Below are 18,864 nucleotides of genomic sequence, written 5' to 3' on the forward strand. Positions count from 1 at the left end.
GGCAAATAATTGAATTTCCAGAGTTCCATTTGCACGTGTTTTTTTGGACAATGAGTTGCAATGAGTCCAACTAATACTGGACAAAATAACTTTATGTTGCCACAAAAAGTTAGTTATTGTAAACAGACTCTCAGGCTGGTAAACTCATGTGTGTGTGTGTGTGTGTGTGTGTGTGTGTGTGTATGTGTGTGTGTGTAGATGGGTTATCCTCAGTCCACTTCCTAGCTGATAAAAATGAAGGGAACAGACCCAAGATAGAGAATGCCTGTTTCCGTCTTCCTCCAGCAACTAGATTGTACTGCTCTTACATATAGTTTTGTGTAGAGACACAACATTCAGTTTTTAAGGTGATATGAGGGGATAGCTTAGTATTGGACTTCTCAGAGCATATGCTCTGTGAAATAGTTCATAGTCATATGTAGCAATTATATTTTAAAACTCCCATTTAGCCAGATGGCAGTGTCTTGTAATCCACTGAAGAGGCTGAGACCTGGAGGGTTGCAGTTCAAAACCAACTTCGATTGGGTTGGGAATGTGGCTTAGTGGTAGAGTGCTTTGCCTAGCATGCATGTAGCCCTGGGGTTTGATTCCTCAGTACTACATAAAGAGAAAAAAACGAAAGTGGAGCTGTGGCTCAAGTGGTAGAGTGCTCACGTCGAACGCAAAAGAAACTCAGGGACAGTGCCCAGGCCCTGAGTTTGAGCCCCAGGACTGGCAAAAAAAAAGAAAAAAGAAAAAGCACAGGGGCAGTGCCCAGGCCCTGAGTTCAAGCTCCACAAACCACAAACAAAACAAAACAAAACAAACAAGCATAAAAACTAACCTAGGCAGAAACATCTGTGAAATGACTTCTACAAGTAACTAGCAAAATGCCAGACTGGAGGTATGTCTCAAGTGGTAGAGTATCCACCATGAGCAAGAAAGCTGAGTGACAGCACACAAGGCCCTGAGTTCAAGCCCTTTTACCAGAATACACACACACACACACACACACACACACACACACACACACACACACACACACACACAAAATCATCCCATTAAAAAAGGGCCAATAGACTCAATCAAGTTGGCAAGGAAATAGTATATTTTTTTTGAAGTGGTGGTAGAAGAAGGAAATCTATTATTAGTCAAAAGACCTTGAACTTGCAGCATATAGCTCTATGATTACAGCCTTAGGAATGCTTCCGCTTAAAGCATCTTAATGTAGTGTGATGCCTGGCCAGCTTTATGTCCACATAGATATATAACTTATTGTGTTTGTGCTTGAGTTAGTGGATTGCCATGGTTCTCTGTATGGGATCCACTGAAGAGCCACATTGCATTGAGGCTCTAGCTCTCCCGGATGCGTCCTGGCACACAGAGTAAAGGGTTCGCTCCAAGTCGGCCTCCTCCCTAAGAAGATGCTGCTTAATCAGCAGAAGTAGGACTAAAGCCAGAGGGCCTTTTAAAAATGAGAGGCAGATGTTTATTCTTGGCAGAACTTTACAGATGAGACCAGTACCACAGGGCTGTTTTGTTTGGTTTTATTTTTTTGATCATTTGGCAATCCAAATCATAAACGGGAAACAGTCCTTAATTGGTCCTTTTGTTCAATTAACAGTTGTGACAGCCATTTGTTTCTTGGTATCCTAAGACACAAAATGAGATTCTTTCTCAAGAAGAGATTTGGAATCATTTTCCTTCTTTCAAAATGTAAAGTTAAGCCAGGTATGATGGCACCTGCCTACAGTCCCAACACTAGGGAAGCAGAAGTGGGAGGATAGGAAGTTACGGCAAGCCCGGGATTTCTGCTTTAAAAAAACCACGTGAAAACAAAACAAATGAAAAATTATTCCTTGAAAATCTGATTGCTTCTAATACCAGTGTCTTGCAGGAGAAGCTAAAATCATAGCTATCTTTTTTAGGAAACATTTTTTCAATAATATTTAGATTCTCTTAAGAACAATAATACCTATTAATGCAGAAAAGTCAGCACCCCCAGAAAAATACAGAAACAATTAAATCATTAATGGAGATATCCTACTGTGAGCATTAAAGCATTCTGCAGGCTTTTCAAGTCGTGGGTGATGGGACTCTGGCTAGGCATCTTCTTGTTGATGGGTACAGCATACTGGTGCCTGGTTACTCTAATATTTGATAGCTAACAGTGGCTTTCTGTCCTTGTAGTCCATCCCTGAGCATAACGGCAAGATGTTGGGCTAAGCTGGCAAGTGGAACAGATTCTTTCCGTCTAACATCTAACACCAACATCTAACATTTAATGTTGCCACTACTTTTGTTCTCTAGATCAGCGAGTATGCTGGTGTGAAATGGCACTCGGGGTCCCTCCCTGTAAGACAGAGCTCTAACACCAGATTTTTGAAAGGAATCTGTTGTCTAAAAAGCACTTAAAACCACCGAGTAAAAAGAAAGGGTTTGAATTTAAAATACTAAAAGTAGCCAGGCAGAACCATGATTCTTCAGCCAACTGCTCATTTATCACCTTTAGCCAGGGAGGGAGGGAGGGAGTTCAGTGTTTGAGAAGGGAAGGGGGCTGGGCTTTCTTGGATATATTGGAGCAATGCTCTCAGCCCTGGATCATCTTGGGAACTTGGAGTACTCATAAGATTCCGCCATACCCCCAAAACCAATGAAATCTCTGGCCAATGGGATGCAGATGGTTTTAAGAGCAGCCAAAGCTGGAAGTCTCACATCAGAGGCTGCCATCTTCACCTCAGGGAATAATGTGCTGCTGATTGTCTGCTTTGCTCTCTCTAATACTTTGCTTCTGATCTAACCATGATCCACATTTTGGTTTCCCAGTCTTTGGCTTGGAGCAACTCTCCTTATTCTCAGATTGATTTCCAATCCCTAGGCTGTATCTGTTTCCCAGATTTCCAAATACATCTTTCAATTTACAGTGATCTCTGAACTTAAATAATTTTTTTAAAAACCACAGCATGTCTGGTTGATACTAAAAAGTGACATATGTACTAGTTTTTTTTCCCTCTACTCTCTAAATATCTGTAAACTAGAGATGAAAATCAACCCCTCATTTCCCTAAAAGATCTATAAGTTCATGGGAGATTATTACTTATGAAATTTAAAAAATTGTCTTTAACAAGTTGTACTAAGGGGTTTTAATTCAACATGTCAGTTCATGGGGTGCTGTGTACCTTGAACAATATCATCCCATGACAGACTATTTCTAGGACTTTTGGTTAACATTTCTTGAATAAACGTTTTCGTTTTAGTATTTTTTTTTGTAGGTCATGGGGTTTGAACTCGGGGCCTCAGCTCTGTCCCTCAGCTCTTCAGCTCAAGGCTAGCGCTTTACCACTTGAGCTACAGCACCACTTCCGGTTTTCTAGTGGTTTATTGGAGATAAGAGTCTCACGGACTTTCCTTCCCCAGGCTGGCTTTGAACTGTGATCCTCAGGTCTCAGCCTCCTGAGTAGCTAGGATTACAGGCATGAACCACCAGTGTCCTGCTTAGTTTTAGTATTTTTTTGTTTGTTTGTTTGTTTGTGCCAGTCCTGGAGCTTGAATTCAGGGCCTGGGTGCTATCTCTGAGATTTTGTGCTCAAGACTAGGGCTCTATCACTTTGAGCTAAAACTCCATTTCCAGCTTTTTGGTAGTTAATTGAAATTAAGAATCTCATAGATTTTCTTTTTTTTTTTTTCAGGTAAGGGGTAGGTTTATTCAGTAGACCTGATGGGACTAGGCAAGGTTGGCAATCCACGTGGCTGGGAATGAGAGAGAGCTGGAAAAGAGAGGAAAGAGCTAGAGCAGAGAGAGAACAGAGAGAGAGCAGAGAGAGCTAGAAAAGAACAGAGAGAGAGGGGTAAGAACACAGAGAGAGAGCTAGAATAGAACAGAGAGAGAGAGCTAGAAACGAACAGAGAGAGCAGAGAGCTAAGAACAGAGGGAGAGCTAGAATAGAACAGAGAGAGAGAGAGAGAGCTAGAAATGAACAGAGAGAGCAGAGAGCTAGAAACGAACAGAGAGAGAGCTAGAATAGAACAGAGTGAGCTAGAATAGAACAGAGAAGAATCTCATAGATTTTCTTGCCTGGGCTGGTTTGAACCGTGATCCTCTGATCTCAGCCTCCTGAGTAGCTAGGACTACAGGCAGGAGTCACTGGTGCCTGGCTAGTTTTTAGTATTTTAAATTCAACTATTTTCTTTTTATTCAGTGGTTTTAAGTAATTTCAGGCAATTGATTCCTTTCAAAATTTGGTGCAAGAGATAAACTCTTTAGAGAAAAGTGCTTTATAAATAGTTTTTACCCACAGCCAGTAGAGGTTCCAGCTTTTCTGGAGTTTTTCCATGGACCTGGCAAGATTTTGTTTTATTTGTTAATCTTGCTGTTATAAGGTTAGGAAGAACGAAAAAATTTAAAAATGAAGGAGGAGAAAATAGGTAATTTGGGCAGGATTTTTCTTAGAAGCTACATTGGGAGCAGGATCTTTCAGTATCAGGGCATCATTTGAAGGGACAAAGCCAGCCAACAGGTAGGTGGAACATGACTTCTGTCCTCCCTCATCCTGTCCTGGGCAAGATCCGGTAAACCCTATCTTGGGACTGTGGTGGCAAAAAAGCAAGTGCAATAGCCTAATTGACCACTAGATGACACCCGCCACAAAACCAACTAGTTTCTTGCTTTGCCTGTAGTGATCCTGAGTCCAGACAGGCTATAATGACTTCCAGTCAGTCATTATAATGAGTTAGTCCTGTAAATGCCTGGAAGGTGTGTCTGATGTATTTTCTTTCAATAGAAATAAGAAACAAGGGATAGTGGAAAGGTACATTTATTTCTAAATAACAAAAATAGGAGGAACCATCTTTTTGGCTCAATCAAAAGAAAAAAGGGTCAGATTCGACTCCAGTGTTCCCATTTCCCTACTAATACTTCCTTAGTTTTTGAGATTTTATAATTGTCAAATGTGGCTTTTGGTACATTGATGAAATTTTCTTTTTTCTGGCTCTGATAGAAGGCATTGTAGGCTTCCAAGGCAAAAGCTTTGGAATATGATAATATTTTATTTTATTTTTATTTTTTTGTCAGTCGTGGGGCTTGAACTCTGGGCCTGAACGCTGTCCTTGCACTCTTCAGCTCAAGGCCAGCGCTCTATCATTTGAGCCACAGTGTCACTTCCAATGATAATATTGTAAAACATTATGCAACTCATTGTAATGATGACTCTAAAATCTACTTCCAATTAACTTTGTGCTTTCAATAGAAGTTTGGGTGACATGCTATTGTTTATCATTAGAGCATTTTCCATGGTTGAAGTATATTTTATTTACATTCTCTCATTTTCTTGGACTTCAGCCAAGTTGGTTACTATAGTATACAATAGCTCACTTTGTTTTTTGGTTTTTTTTTTTTGGATCCAGTCGTGGGGCCTGAACTCTGGGCCTGGGCACTGTCCTTCAGCTCTTCAGCTCAAGGCTAGCACTCTACCACTTGAGCCACAGCACCACTTCCAGCTTCTTTTTTTTTTTGCTTATGTGGTGCTGAGGAATCGAACCCAGGGCCTCAGGCATGCAAGGCAAGCGCTCTACCACTGAGCCACCTTCCTAGCCCCAGCTCACTTTGTTTTAGGGCCACTCATTGCCTAGCTGGCCCCATCAAATCTTTAATACATGTACATATTTTAGTAATAATGTATCATAAATCCAAAAAAAGAATGTATCATAAATCCATTTATCTTGGTTGCAAAAAACAGTTTATGCCATGTGCTTACACCCAAAATTCGAAATACTCAAGAGGCTAAGATCTGAAGGTCATGGTTTGAACCTAGACTGGACATGAATGTCTGTGAGATCTTATCTCCAATTAGCCACCAAAAAGTTGGAAGTGGAAGTATGACTCAAGTAGCACAGCACCAGCCTTGAATGAAAAAGCTAAGAAACAGCATTCAGGCCCTGAGTTTAAGCCCCAGAAGCAGTGCTCACATGCACACACATGCACACATGTGCGCGCGTGCGCGCGCACACACACACACACACACACACACACACACAAAATGCCAGTATGTCTTTCAACATTAAACAGTGTCAGCATTACATTTTATTACTAAAAATAAATATAGTCATGCTCCAAGCTGTAAATATTAGTAATTCAAAGATCCTTCTCAGGAGGCTGACATCTGAGGATCAGGGTTTGAAGCCAGCCCAGAAAGGAAAGTACAGTAAGACTCCTGTCTCCAATTAACTAGCAAAAAAATCCAGAAGTGGAGCTGTAGTTCAAATGATAGTGAGCTAGTCTTGAGCACAAAAGCTCAAGGATAGCTCCTCTGTCTGGAGTTTAAGCCCTAGAACTGGCACCCCAAAAAAATTAAAAATAAATAATAAAAATTTAAAGATCTAGTATAAGATAGTTGGACAACAGTGGCAATATAAAATCATTTCCGTCCTTTTCTTGATTACTGGGTTTTGAAACATGTTCTTGGATATAAATAAGTGTCACAGGAAAAGAAGCCTTCTTTCTTTACTCCAAATGGTAGGAACATTTTCTGGCTGAACTCAGCGTTGTTGACATCACTGAACTCGGAAAATGGCCCTCTAGGGAGGAAATGGCTTGATGTGTTTAATACAGGCTTCCCCTCTGAGCCCAACCCAGGGAAGTCCTGTTGGTTTGGGAAATGAGTAGCAGCTCTCTCTGTTATAAATGTGGAAAGAAATGAAGTAGGGAGGCCAGACTCTCTTAGACTTTCTATTTAGAATTCCTGTGGAACCAGTCACCTTGTGGGAGGGTTTCCTGGGGAGACGCTATCCCCTGAGAACTGGGGCAGTGGGGTTTGGGGGATCCTTACTGGGCTATGAGTCCTGGGCCGGCTGCTCAGGCCTGCTGTTTCTGTTTCTTGCAGGTCCATAGCTTTAAGGGCTACTGGGAAAGACTGAACACCAACCTCCAGTATGTCAAGTACACCAAGCCACGCTTACACTATCACAACAGCGTGGTCGGGAGAGAGTGGCACAACCTGATCTCTGAAGAGGTACTTATGGGTCAGGGAGATCAAAGCAGCCAGCAGGGCCACCATGGGTGCTGTGCCAGGCAGTGGTCATCCTGAATGAACTTTGCCGATCTCCCAATGGATAGGCAACCATCTTTGTTCTCTGATGATAAGACTGAAGGGCAAATCAAACACAGCACAGCACCTTTGTAGGGAAATGCAATTAATGCCTAAATCTCCAACTTGTATAGCTAAATATTAATTTTGGAAAATCTAGGTATTCTAGCCAGTCATCACTGGCTCATGCTGTAATTCTAGCTATTTAGAAGATAAGAACTGAGGAGCTCAGTTCAAAGCCATCCTGGGAAGAAAAGTCTGAGAGACTCCATTCTCTAATTAACCAGCAAAATACTGGATTGGAGGTGGGACTCAAATGGTAGAACACCTGCTATAAAACCAAGTGAGAATGTTAGGCCCTACTCCACAGGGGGAGGTTTTGGGGTGATGGAAGAGTCCCTCGTTTGACTGCGGTGGTACGTTGTGGAATGTGACTCTACACGTGTGAGATAATGATGTCAAGCTATAGGAAAACAAGTACCAATGCTGATTTCCTGATTTTGACAGTGTAGTCAGGTAAGGAACGTAAGGAGAGACCAGATGAGAATATGAGTCCCTTTGTAGTACTGCTATATATAGTTGATTTGAAACTTCCAGGAATTCTGTTGCTTCAGAATAAAACGTTTAAAGTTTTTTAATAGTTTTTTTTCATGATCTACAGAAGTTTGTTTCTTCTCTCTAAAACTCTTAGCTGTATGTGCTATGTTTTTGATGTAAAGGAAGTGCCATCCCAAAGAACCTTCACTTCTCATGTTCTTGACATATTCTCACTTCCAGAAAACAGGAAAAAGAAGGGCCACAGCATATGTGAGGAATATTCTTGATAATGCTCTAAAGTAAGTAAAATTTAAGGTTCTCATTTCTGTAAGACAATTATCTTTTATTAACCTTGGTGGTTACCATTTTGGAAGTAGCTTACTTTTGTTATGTGTCCTCAGCAAAATGATGCTATCACCTTCATGCACACAACCACTTGGGCCCTATTCTGTTTTTGGTGTTAGAGTTTCTAGGGGAAGAACTTATAGGTTATGCCTTCTATATTTGCACACTAGGATAGATGTTTTATAGTGTGTAAATGGGAAGGAGATTCTTGTTATAAAAGTACTTTTGAGAACAAAGGTAGATAGTAGGTTGATTTAAATTATTTTTTTGGGGGGGGGTCCGGTCATGGGGCCTGAACTCTGGGCCTGGGCACTGTCCCTCTGCTCTTCAGCTCTAGGCTAGCACTCTACCACTTGAGCCACAGAGCCACAGAGCCACTTCTGACTTTTTCTGCTTATGTGGTACTGAGGAATCAAACCCAGAGCCTCATGCATGCAAGGCAAGCGCTCTACCATTGAGCCACCTTCCCAGCCCCAGATGTAAATTCTTAAAACAAACAAAAACTACCAGCCCCCACTGGCTCACACCTGTAATTGTAGCTATTCAGGAGGCTGAGATATGTGGATCTCAAATTGAAGCTATCCCAGATAGGAAAGCCTTTGAGACTCTTATCTCCAATTAATGATCAAAAAGTCAGACATGGAGCTGTGGCTGTAGTGGTAGAGAGCTACCCTTGAGCAAAACATCTCAAGGGCAGCACCCAGGCCTTGAGTTCAATTCCTAGGACCAGCACAAAGAAACAGACAACAAAGTCCAACCCTGTTCGTGTGCTGGGGAGCTTGCTTTTATTTTGAAAGTGTATTTTCTGGATACATGAGTCATCTTAGAGTGCTCAAAGTATAGGCCTAATGCCAACCTCTGTTCTATTTTTTGTCTTTATTAGTCGCAATAACTGAGAGCTGCAATTGTTCTAAATTATTGCCTTTGATGGCACTAACAGGCTTTGAGATGTATAATTGCTTAATGTGGCCTTTTGTACATCACTTAAGTTTTTTTTTTTTTGAGGTTTCCAGTAGCCTGAGAAGAGTTTCTGTACTTTGATGGGTTTTTAGAGAAGGTATAGTGTTGTGGCTTAATCTTTTTTTTTTTTTTAATGCTTCCTGTGTGAATAACATGACTAATTTCTTTGTAGGGTGATTTCTAACATAGAAGCAAGGAATTCAGGTAAGAAAAGACCTGTAGGCTTCGTATTCTAGAATAAAGACCTGCAGGTCATTGCCTCTTGAAAAAAAAAAAAAAAGAAAAGACCTGTAGGAAAGCTTTCTGGATGTTAGTCTTTTGTTCTTAGCACTGTTTTTCCTACCATTGGTTGGCAAAGAAATTACTTCCGGTAGGGTAACCAAGGCAATGCCCTTTAAAGTGACATCCTTAGTGGCCATATCGCCATTGCTACAGCTGTGTTGGTTCCAGGGCCTTCAGGATCAGCTGCTGAGTGTGCTTTTGCTGGAGGAGTCACTGGGAGCTTGCCCTCGGCTTTTCTCATTTCTCCTTTCACAGTAGCTCTAATCAACACGCCCTCTGGCGGTGCTCACAGCATGCACTTGGGCAGTCAGTCCTCTTGGTCTGGACTACTTTCCCTCTAGCTGTGTGATCACACAGGGCCTTGCATTTGTATGTGCCTTGCATTTTGCCTAAAAGTTGGGTGTGTACTGGGCAAGGTTTTAGTCCAGGGGAGGAGACTGGGCTCTGGAGCCAGAGAGAGAACTAGACTTAAATTTTGGAGCTGTCACATGCTAACTGTGCTCCTCTGCTTCCTGTTGGCCCTTTTGTGCCTTTTGTGTGTCTTCCTCAGGGGTAGAGTGAGGGGCGATGGGTTCATGTGGGTCACACCTAGCACAGTGCCCCCAGTGCCTGCGGGAATAGGAGGCGGCAATTTGCCCTTGTGAGGAGGATGTAGTAATGCTGCTGTTTCTAAACCGAGTGGTGGGCGAAAGAGGCTGGAGGAGGTTCTTGCAGGTGATAAATGGGTGTGTGTGTGTGTGTGTGTGTGTGTGTGTGTGTGTGTGTGTGTGTGAGAGAGAGAGAGAGAGAGAGAGAGAGAGAGAGCAAGAGAGAGAGAGAGCGCTGTACTGGGGCTTGAACTCAGGTCTCACACTCTTGTTTGGCATTTTCCCACTAAGGCGGTGATCCACCACTTGAACCACAGCTCCATTTCTGGCTTTTTGGTGGTCAATTGGAGATAAAAGAGTTTCATGGGCTTTTCTGTCAAGACTGGCTTTGAACTGAGACCCTCAGTTTTCTCAGCCTCCTAAATAGCTAGGATTTCAGGCAAGAGCCTGCTTGCCTGGAGATATTATTTTATTTATTTATTTATTTTTGGGTCTGGTCATGGAGCCTGAACTCTGGGCCTGGGCGCTGTCCCTCAGCTCTTCAGCTCAAGGCTAGCACGCTACCACTTGAGCCACAGTGCCACTTCTGGCTTTTTTTTTTTTTTTCTGTTTATGTGGTGTTGAGGAATCGAACCCAGGGCCTCATGCATGCAAGGCAAGCGCTCTACCACTGAGCCACCTTCCCAGCCCAGCCTGGAGATATTATTAACTGGAGGAACTTAGCCTGGGGGATCTGGGGGAGGGGGCAGTTGAGAATAACTAGGCACACACCCTTTTGCTGGGGACCGGAGGAACACCTACAGGCCTCATGAAAGCCAGCCTTCATTAAAGAAGCTTTGATGTCCCTTCCTGTTTTATGTCCTGGAATGTTTAGATCTCTATTGGAGGACCTACACAGAAATTAATTTAGAGCCTGTGTAATTTAACACCTGGTCGCTGTGCACAGCCCAGTGAATCAATCGTGCCAGTGAGCTTGTCCCCAGGGCAGCAGCCTCTTCTGATATAGCCAGGCCATTTGTGCCTGAAGCCAGGTACCCTGCCCTGGCAGTCAGGGTGTGAATGTGGTAGATTCAGAGTGATCCTTGTTGCATTGCTGAGGTACAATGTGGAAGATGCTGCTGCTGTCTTGGGGTTCTGATCCTGCCTGTCCCTCCTCCCCTGCTTATAGAGCTTGTCCTGTGGCCCTGCCCCTGTTTGTGTGCTGTTGTCTGTCAGTGCTTCTTAGGATCCTTCAGGACACTTCCCCATCCTGTCACATGCTTTGACTGGACCTGCTTCCTGTGAGGAATACTGTCTGAGACACAGAGTCCTGGGAGACTCAGGGATGTTGGGCTCATGGTTTACAATTCCCTCTCAGTCCTGAGAGCTAAGTAGGATTGGAGGGTAGGACTTCTTCTCAGGAGCCAAGGGCCGTGTCTCCCAGAAGAGTCATCAGCCAGCTGGACAGGGCAATTATTCTGCCCTCTGGTCCTGGCCCTGGGCCTGGGGGTGGGGAGAGCCAAGTGAGAGGGTAGGGCTCTCTAGTCTTGGCAGGGCCAGTCATGGTGAAGAAGGGGCCTGTTTGATTGACCTAGCGACATTATCAGTCAGATAACTTGTGTCCATTAGGATTGTGCGTCACGGTAGTTGACTGACTCCTAGGCTCAGTAACCCCCACAGTCACCCAATAAGGGGCCAGGAAGTAAGAGGGCCAGGCAGCCCACTGAGCCCCACCAGCCCTCAGGCTGTGCGCCTCCTTGAGGTTAAGAGAGGCCTGTGTCACTGTCCCTAGGGCAGCAGAGCTTCCTGGATGACCACAGGTTCTCTGGTGGAAGAGAAGTCCCAGAGAGAACGCAGAGGCATTAGGAAGGTGCCCCTTGATTTTGCTCTGTTTTATAGAGCCCTGCGCATCACCCAAGGGACAAGCTTGCCTTGTTAGACCAGGCCACACTGACACATTTTTCACCTCATTATGGAAATGTTACTTTCCCCCATAATTTAGAGAAGGAAACTTCAGGTGGATTCTTCCTTCTTACCTGCTATTTCCTGAAAGTTATGGTATCCTTGCTCTCTCCAGAGCCAAGATTAATGCCGCTCTTGCAGGAGGATGACCACCACCAGCGGCTGCTCATCGGGCTGGTAAGTGGTTTCCAGGTGTGGCAAACAGCAGGCCCCAAGTAGAAGAAGGAATGGCTAGTTATTACCTCTCTTCCTGATCATATTTTCTGCTTATTTGAACAAATAATAGTTGCCAGCTCTGTAGTTCCTATAGGTCTAGTGATAAACCATACATACATGATTTCTGCACCCCATCCCCACCCCTTTTTTGTGCTAGTATCAAGGTTTGAACTCAAGGCCTTGTGTTTTCACTTTGCTTTTTTGTCCCTCATAACTAGAGCTCTACTACTTGAACCACACCTCCCGTGCATTCTCCTAGTTAATTGGAGGTAAAAGTTCATCCACTTTTCTGCCTGTGATGACTTTGAACCTTGATCCAAGATCTCAGCCTCTTAACAAGCTATTATTATAGGCATGAGCCACTGGCAGCTGCAATTACTGCCCTCTTGGGAGTAAAGATTAATTAATCGTACCAACAAATACATAATCACATAAATGATGTGTACACAGAAGCATATAATCAGAGATACTAATTTTAGTTTGAATCTTTAGTGTGTAATCAATAAAATACTTAAAACCAATGTGGAAATTTTAAATAAAGAATTAATGATTAAGTATTTGGAAAAAAATTCCAAGCAAATTAGTTTTTTCCTACCTAAAGCATACCACCATTTATGCTACAAATAAGCAAAAATTTCAACTATTTAAAGGAATTTATTACAAGAAATTAAACCATATAAAAGAATGTGAATTAAATAAGGAGAGAAACAATACTGAAATAGAGAAAGCTATTAAAATATTATGGAACATAGATAAGAAAAACAGACTTGAGTGACTAAAATCCTAAACAACAAACAACAATCATAAAGCTAAGTAAGAAATTTGGAAAACGATATGTAACAAATGTGATAAATGATTGCCTTTGGCAAATGAAGTTGATAAATCATTAACAAAATGGTATGCCATTCTAAGGGAAGTAGTGGATCAATTTTCCAAAGTAAATGGCCAAAATGTCTAGATTGGGGAGGACATAGAAAATGGTTGGCATTAGCAATCCTATGACAAATAGCACAAATGGGTTTCTTTGTTTTTGTTGGCTGACTATCAAAATGGCATACATTTAAAATTTATACTAGCAAAGAGAGAGGTGTAGGGTCTGGCTAGTCCCCTGAAAGGTGCTGTGCACAGCATAGTGGGCCTAAGAGGCACTATGGTAGTAGCTTAGAAGTCTTAAGTCCTCAATCCAGCAAATTGCATTTCTAGGAACTGAATTGGGGATATAGCAAATTATTTTCTAGAATTTATTCCTGTGGTGGTGGTATTAACAATAGTAAAAATATGTCTCACAAGAAAGGAATAAATCAATACTAGAACTTTCATAACATACTATACAACCATTGAAAACAGTGTGATAAAGACACTACCATAGGAAAAATAATACATGAAGAAAAGGTTATAAAACTTTAGAATGGGGGGGGGGCTGGGAAGGTGGCTCAGTGGTAGAGCGCTTGCCTTGCATGCCTGAGGCCCTGGGTTCGATTCCTTAGCACCACATAAGCAAAAAAGCCGGAAGTGGCGCTGTGGCTCAAGTGGTAGAGCACTCACCTTGAGCTGAAGAGCTGAGGGACAGCGCCCAGGCCCAGAGTTCAGGCCCCATGACCGGACCCCCCCAAAAAACCCCCCCCAAAAACCAAAAAACAACTTTAGAATGGGTTTACATACCAGAGCAAAAGATAAAGCACCCCAAATAAATGGTGGTCAGTCCGACCTGTTACAGGTATGAATGGGTCGATTATGACTTATCTAACATATATCCTGTTTTCAGATGGTGTCCGAGCTGAAAGACCATCTTTTGAGACACCTACAGGGAGTAGAAAGGAAGAACATTGAACAGTTGGCTCTGGACTATGTTTCCAAACTGGTTGGTTTTGCTTTTTCTCCTTGTCCCCACCTGACTCCCTATCCTGGGTATAACCCTCAGAATGTAGGTCAGGGAGCCATTTGTATGTTTCTCAAATTAGGTTCGAAAAGATCTCCCAGCTTCCAATCAGTAGATTCGGCACTACAGATTGAGGGAAGGGAAATGAGAACAATGAACAAAGAGAACTTGTTGATTGCCCTCCCTCAAACTCGTGGGGGCATAGAGCAATAAATTGAGGATGGTTGCCAAATCACCTTATGAAACAGTAGGCATGATTCTTTACCTGGAAGTCTATGAATACATGAGAGAACTTGAACCACAATTCTTAACTAGTGCCAACAGTCCATTAGGCCAGAATCCAGCTTGTTGTATAAATATTACCACATTGGAATCTGCTGATATACTGGTAGCCAGGTATTAAAGTTGTGTGATACAGAACTGGGCATGGGAGCTCATGCCTGTAAGTCCAACTTGTTTGAGATCATTCCAGACAAAAAGTTAGTGAGACCATCTAAACAAACAAGGTGGGTATGGTGGTAGAAGTAAAATCCCATCTACTCAGGAGCTGTAGGTAGGAGGCTCAAAATCTGATGCTTGCCTGAGCAAAAACACAAGATCTTATCTTAAAAATAGGGGTGGTTCAAATGATAGCAATGTGTAGCAAGTGTAAAGGTCTGTATTCAAATCCTGGTAGCACCACAAAAAAAAAAAGAAAAAGAAAAGAAGAAATTGTATGGTACAAATTAGATTCACACCAGTTCACAGGCAAATTTTTAAGAAATGATGTAATGAAGTTGAGTTTTAAAGTTGTCTTAGGCCTTTTAAAAAGCATGGAGTTGAGGTGCGATCTTATTTTGGAGCTGGAACATTTGGAACTAAAACATTTAAACAGAAATAGAAAGAATGCTTCCTTATTTCTCCAAGTTTGGGTAAGACTGGTATGCAAATGAGCCATATATTTGAGCATATATTTGTGTGGTGACCTTTGGAAAATGAGTTAAGTTTATTTGCTAGGACTGATTTAATTTTTTCAAGCTTAAAAATTTCAGCCTGTATTGTAGTCCTTCATGTCTGTTTTTAAAAACATTTGAATCTCTATTGGAAGATTCGAGTTTCATAATTCCTACTATATTAGGAGAAGTTGGGTATTTTTGTATCCTGAGTTTCATGATCAGGGCACTGAAACATTTCTTCTTGCCAGTAGAACTGTAGCAAAGAGCTCACTTTAGGAACACATGGATGATTTGCCCCTTGTTGACCCACTTGCTTTCTTGGTCTTCTGCCTTTTTTTTTTTTTTGTGCCAGTCCTAGACTTAAACTAAGATCCAGGGCGCTGTCCCTGAGCTTTTTCAGCTCCCGACTAGTGCTCTACCACTTGAGCCACAGCTTCACTCCCCTCACTCCCTTGGTGATTACTGTAATTGGAGATAAGAGTCTTTTGGATTTTCCTGCTGGACTGGCTTTAGCCATGATTCTCAGATCTCAGCCTGCTGAGTAGCTAGGATTAGACATGTGAGCCACCAGTGCCTAGCTTTTTCTGCCTCTTTCTAAAAGTAAAAATATTAGATCTTCCTTTTGTTGACTTCAGATTTTGCTTTCCAAAGTCTTAAGAAGGGTTCTCATTCAAGCATCACTTCTTACGTGCATTAAAATTTTGATACTAGCTTGTGTTAACCCTTTATCTCAGAAGCTCAGGCAAATGTCTCTGCCTGGCCTGGCAGCAACCAGCAATGTCTCCTCTAAGGAAAATGGCTGCAGTCTTCCTACACTGTAGCCAAGGATGTTGCCACAGAACTTGATTATATTGTTTACATATTTTCTTGATTCCAACCAGAGACAAACTGAGACTGTATCAGTGAGCACAATGCTTGCTTGCTGCACATCTCTGTAGATCCCTCCACAAGTGCAATGTACCAATTCATGGTGGATAGTGCTGTGGAGACTGCCCTTCTGCTAATAGGCTTCTTGCAAAATTATATTGGTTCTGGGATAAAGCCTAGGGCACAGAGGCTCTCTACCTTGCTCGATATGGTTCTGACTGAATGAGCACCAGCTTTTAGGAAGCAGGCCATCTAACTTTTACAACAGCCCCACTGAGCACTTCCCCATTATTGTCAGAAGAGGACACAGATCTGGGAGGAGAGGTGACTTGCCTAGGTAAGGCAACTACATAGCCAGGTCTTGTGTGTACTGCTTGTACTCACAGATCATGCTCAACACCTCTGTGCCACACTGTCTTCTTTCTTCTACTACCAGCTCCTGGCCTTCAGTGTCACAGGCCTAGAGTAAAACCAGTGGCACTTGCCCTTCCTTGACGGGAGAGGGACTGTAAATGTGAACGGTGCGGCCAGTTAGTTGGGGAAGCCAAGCGGGGCATCGCCCACACAGACAGAGGGGGCTCTGTTACAATCTGGGTCACATTTGCAGTCTTCCCAATTTGGATGTCAGTGCCTCTGAATTGACCTCTGAAAGGCTGATTGTGTGTTGTGTGTTCAAAAGCCAGCTGCCCCGACTGTGTGGGTCAAAGCTGTAGAGGAACAGCTGGAGGGCCAAGTGGAAAAGAAGATGAGTGTGGCTAACGGGTTATCTTCATCCTCTAGCTGGATCTCATTTGCCGCATCCTGGAAAGCACCTGGAGGAAACACAAGCTTAACCCTTGGGTTCTCCGCTGGTATGCCAGTTTCTTCCCCTCCCCTTCATTGTGACGGATGAAGAGTTGACAACTCTGATAGCTGCCTGCTTATGCAAAGTCCTTTTGAAATTTACTGCTTCAAAGCACTTACCACCAGCTCTAGCAATGTCTACTGTAGTTTATTTATTTTTACCCAGAATTTAAAGGAGGGGGGACACATGAATCTGGTACTACATGAAAGGGAATTTCAGTTGATGCATCTTATAATTCTATTCATTGATTGATTATAATTCTATTCATTGATTGATTGACCAATAGAATCTTACTATGTAGCCTAGCCTGGTCTTTTTTTGTTGTTGTTGTTGGTCATGGGGCTTGAACTCTGGGCCTGGGCGCTGTCCCTCAGCTCTTCAGCTCAAGGTTAGCACTCTACCACTAGAACCACAGTGCCACTTCTGGCTTTTTCTGCTTATGTGGTGCTGAGGAATCAAACCCAGGGCCTCATGCATGCAAGGTAAGCACTCTACCACTGAGCTGCCTTTCCAGCCCCCTAGCCTGGTTTTGAATTTGTGAACCTTCTGCCTCCAGGTAAGGAGTGCTAGAATTATAGATATGTGCCATTCTGCCTGGCACAACTTATAATTCATGAGCTTACTGCCCTGGATCAATTCTAGGGTTTAGGCTGATGGTCAGTGTCACCTGCATGAGTCTTTTCATGGGATACAGAGTTTCATGACTATTGTGAATCCTTGGTGGCTGGAGCCCGCAGGCTTTCAGAAATGCGCTTCATGGCTGACATGCTGATTTGTTACTTTTACCCAGCAAAAGGCCTAACAGTGCTGCTGAGTTTGCAGTCTTTCACACCATGACCAGGATTTTGGAAGCTACCAGCAGTTTGCTTTTACCTCTGCCTCCTGGTGAGTCTTGGCTCCTTTGTCCTTTGGTGTCTTGACAATGTTCTTTCCTGTTCACATGGTTCCCAGATGTTACAAATTCCACAACGAGACTTGTGTGCTAATCATTGTGTGTCTGGTGTCACTGAGAGATGGGAACTGAGGTTACTTTCTGCTGCCCAGATTTCTCCTTACTGAGAAACTATGTTGCAGCTTGTCATTCCTTTTTGGGGGAGCCCCTGCTGGTTCCCTGAAATTTTCAGTGGATGTTGTTTCTCATGTACATGGTTAAAGGTAATTGCTTTTCCAACTTTCCTGGACAATTGGTTCCTGTCTCAGACATTTAGCCTGGGCATACAGAGTCTGAAGCTTTTCCATTTTCTTTTCTGTCTTTGCTATAGAATTCTAAACATATTAAACTGTAAAATCTTTCTTTTTTTCATAGAGTAAGCCTTGCCTTCATTTTGCCTAAGAAGGGATCGATCCAAAGGCAAAAATATATACTTGGAACTTTATTCCCATATGATATTTAGTTGTGATAATACAAAGAAGGAAATGTGAACGTTTTCTTTAAAGAATTTAGTAGACTGAAGGCCCCAGCACTAAACTCAACTAAGTCATCATTCAGTAACATGATCAAATCTGTCCCACTAGAAAGGTTGGAAATACTGGCTGATTCTTTGTTCACTCACTCTAGGATTCCACACTCTGCACATGATCCTTGGGGTCAACTGCCTCCCTTTGCATAACCTACTACATTACGTTGATAATGGAGTGTTGCTGCTTACCGAGACAGCTGTCACACGGCTCATGAAAGGTCAGAGGCTCTACAGAGTGCACATTCCAACCTGGGCAACCCCAGGGCTCACTTCCTGGAGTGTGCCACATAGAGGGTCTGGCTAACTCAGAAGGGTCCCATGCTTGGGGTCTACTGCTCTGCAATAACTCTTGAAATTCTTAATATTTGACACATAGCTCCTCATTTTCGTTTTGCCCTAAGTACCACCAATGATGCAAATGGTCCTATTGAGTACATTCCATTTCCTGGAAGCATCCTTTGAGTCTATTTGAAATGACTTTTTTCTCCAAGAGGCCCCAGACAGCTCTTAGGTTGCTTTTATTTGTATAAGAGGACACTTGAGGCTAGGAGTCTCTTAAGTTGATTGCCCATAAAAGTATAATGAAATAGCTTACTTTCATCTGATTAACTCTGTCATCTCTAAGTTTGACTTGAAATGTAAGAAAAGCTAATGAGAGAGGTGCAGTGTTTATGGGCATTTGACCATTGAGTAAGATCTCTAGTGGAATCACTCTCACTTCAACGATCAAAGTGTGTGGTATTTTAATAGCTGAGTTGTGCTAGTATATACTAAAGCATTTGCCATTCCTCAAAGTATATTCTGTTTTAAGTTTGTCAGATGTCTATTTAGCCTTCTGAGATTAGCTTGAGAATGCAAAGTTGGAATACATAGTATCAGGATAAACTACTCAAATATTAAAAACTTGATGAGGGATATAACTGGATTTTTTTTGTCTTATTTGCCAATCT

The 18,864-nt window shown here is 42.5% G+C and overlaps 1 protein-coding gene across 2 annotated transcripts in view; it reads left to right on the forward strand.

The window, feature by feature from the left end:
* Positions 1 to 18,864, forward strand: part of LOC122111929 (gamma-secretase activating protein) — a 74,779-nt gene that overhangs the window by 53,377 nt on the left and 2,538 nt on the right. For both annotated transcript variants that reach the window (XM_042684743.1, XM_042684744.1), the window contains 8 exons: positions 6,858 to 6,986; positions 7,839 to 7,897; positions 9,076 to 9,107; positions 11,829 to 11,890; positions 13,695 to 13,790; positions 16,391 to 16,461; positions 17,245 to 17,339; positions 18,013 to 18,132. In XM_042684743.1, coding sequence (XP_042540677.1) covers positions 6,858 to 6,986; positions 7,839 to 7,897; positions 9,076 to 9,107; positions 11,829 to 11,890; positions 13,695 to 13,790; positions 16,391 to 16,461; positions 17,245 to 17,339; positions 18,013 to 18,132 — 664 coding nt within the window. The remainder of the gene's footprint in view (positions 1 to 6,857; positions 6,987 to 7,838; positions 7,898 to 9,075; positions 9,108 to 11,828; positions 11,891 to 13,694; positions 13,791 to 16,390; positions 16,462 to 17,244; positions 17,340 to 18,012; positions 18,133 to 18,864) is intronic.

The sequence above is a fragment of the Dipodomys spectabilis genome, unplaced genomic scaffold (genome assembly GCF_019054845.1).
Source record: "Dipodomys spectabilis isolate Male_0828 unplaced genomic scaffold, ASM1905484v1 ptg000089l, whole genome shotgun sequence".
NCBI lineage: Eukaryota > Metazoa > Chordata > Mammalia > Rodentia > Heteromyidae > Dipodomys > Dipodomys spectabilis.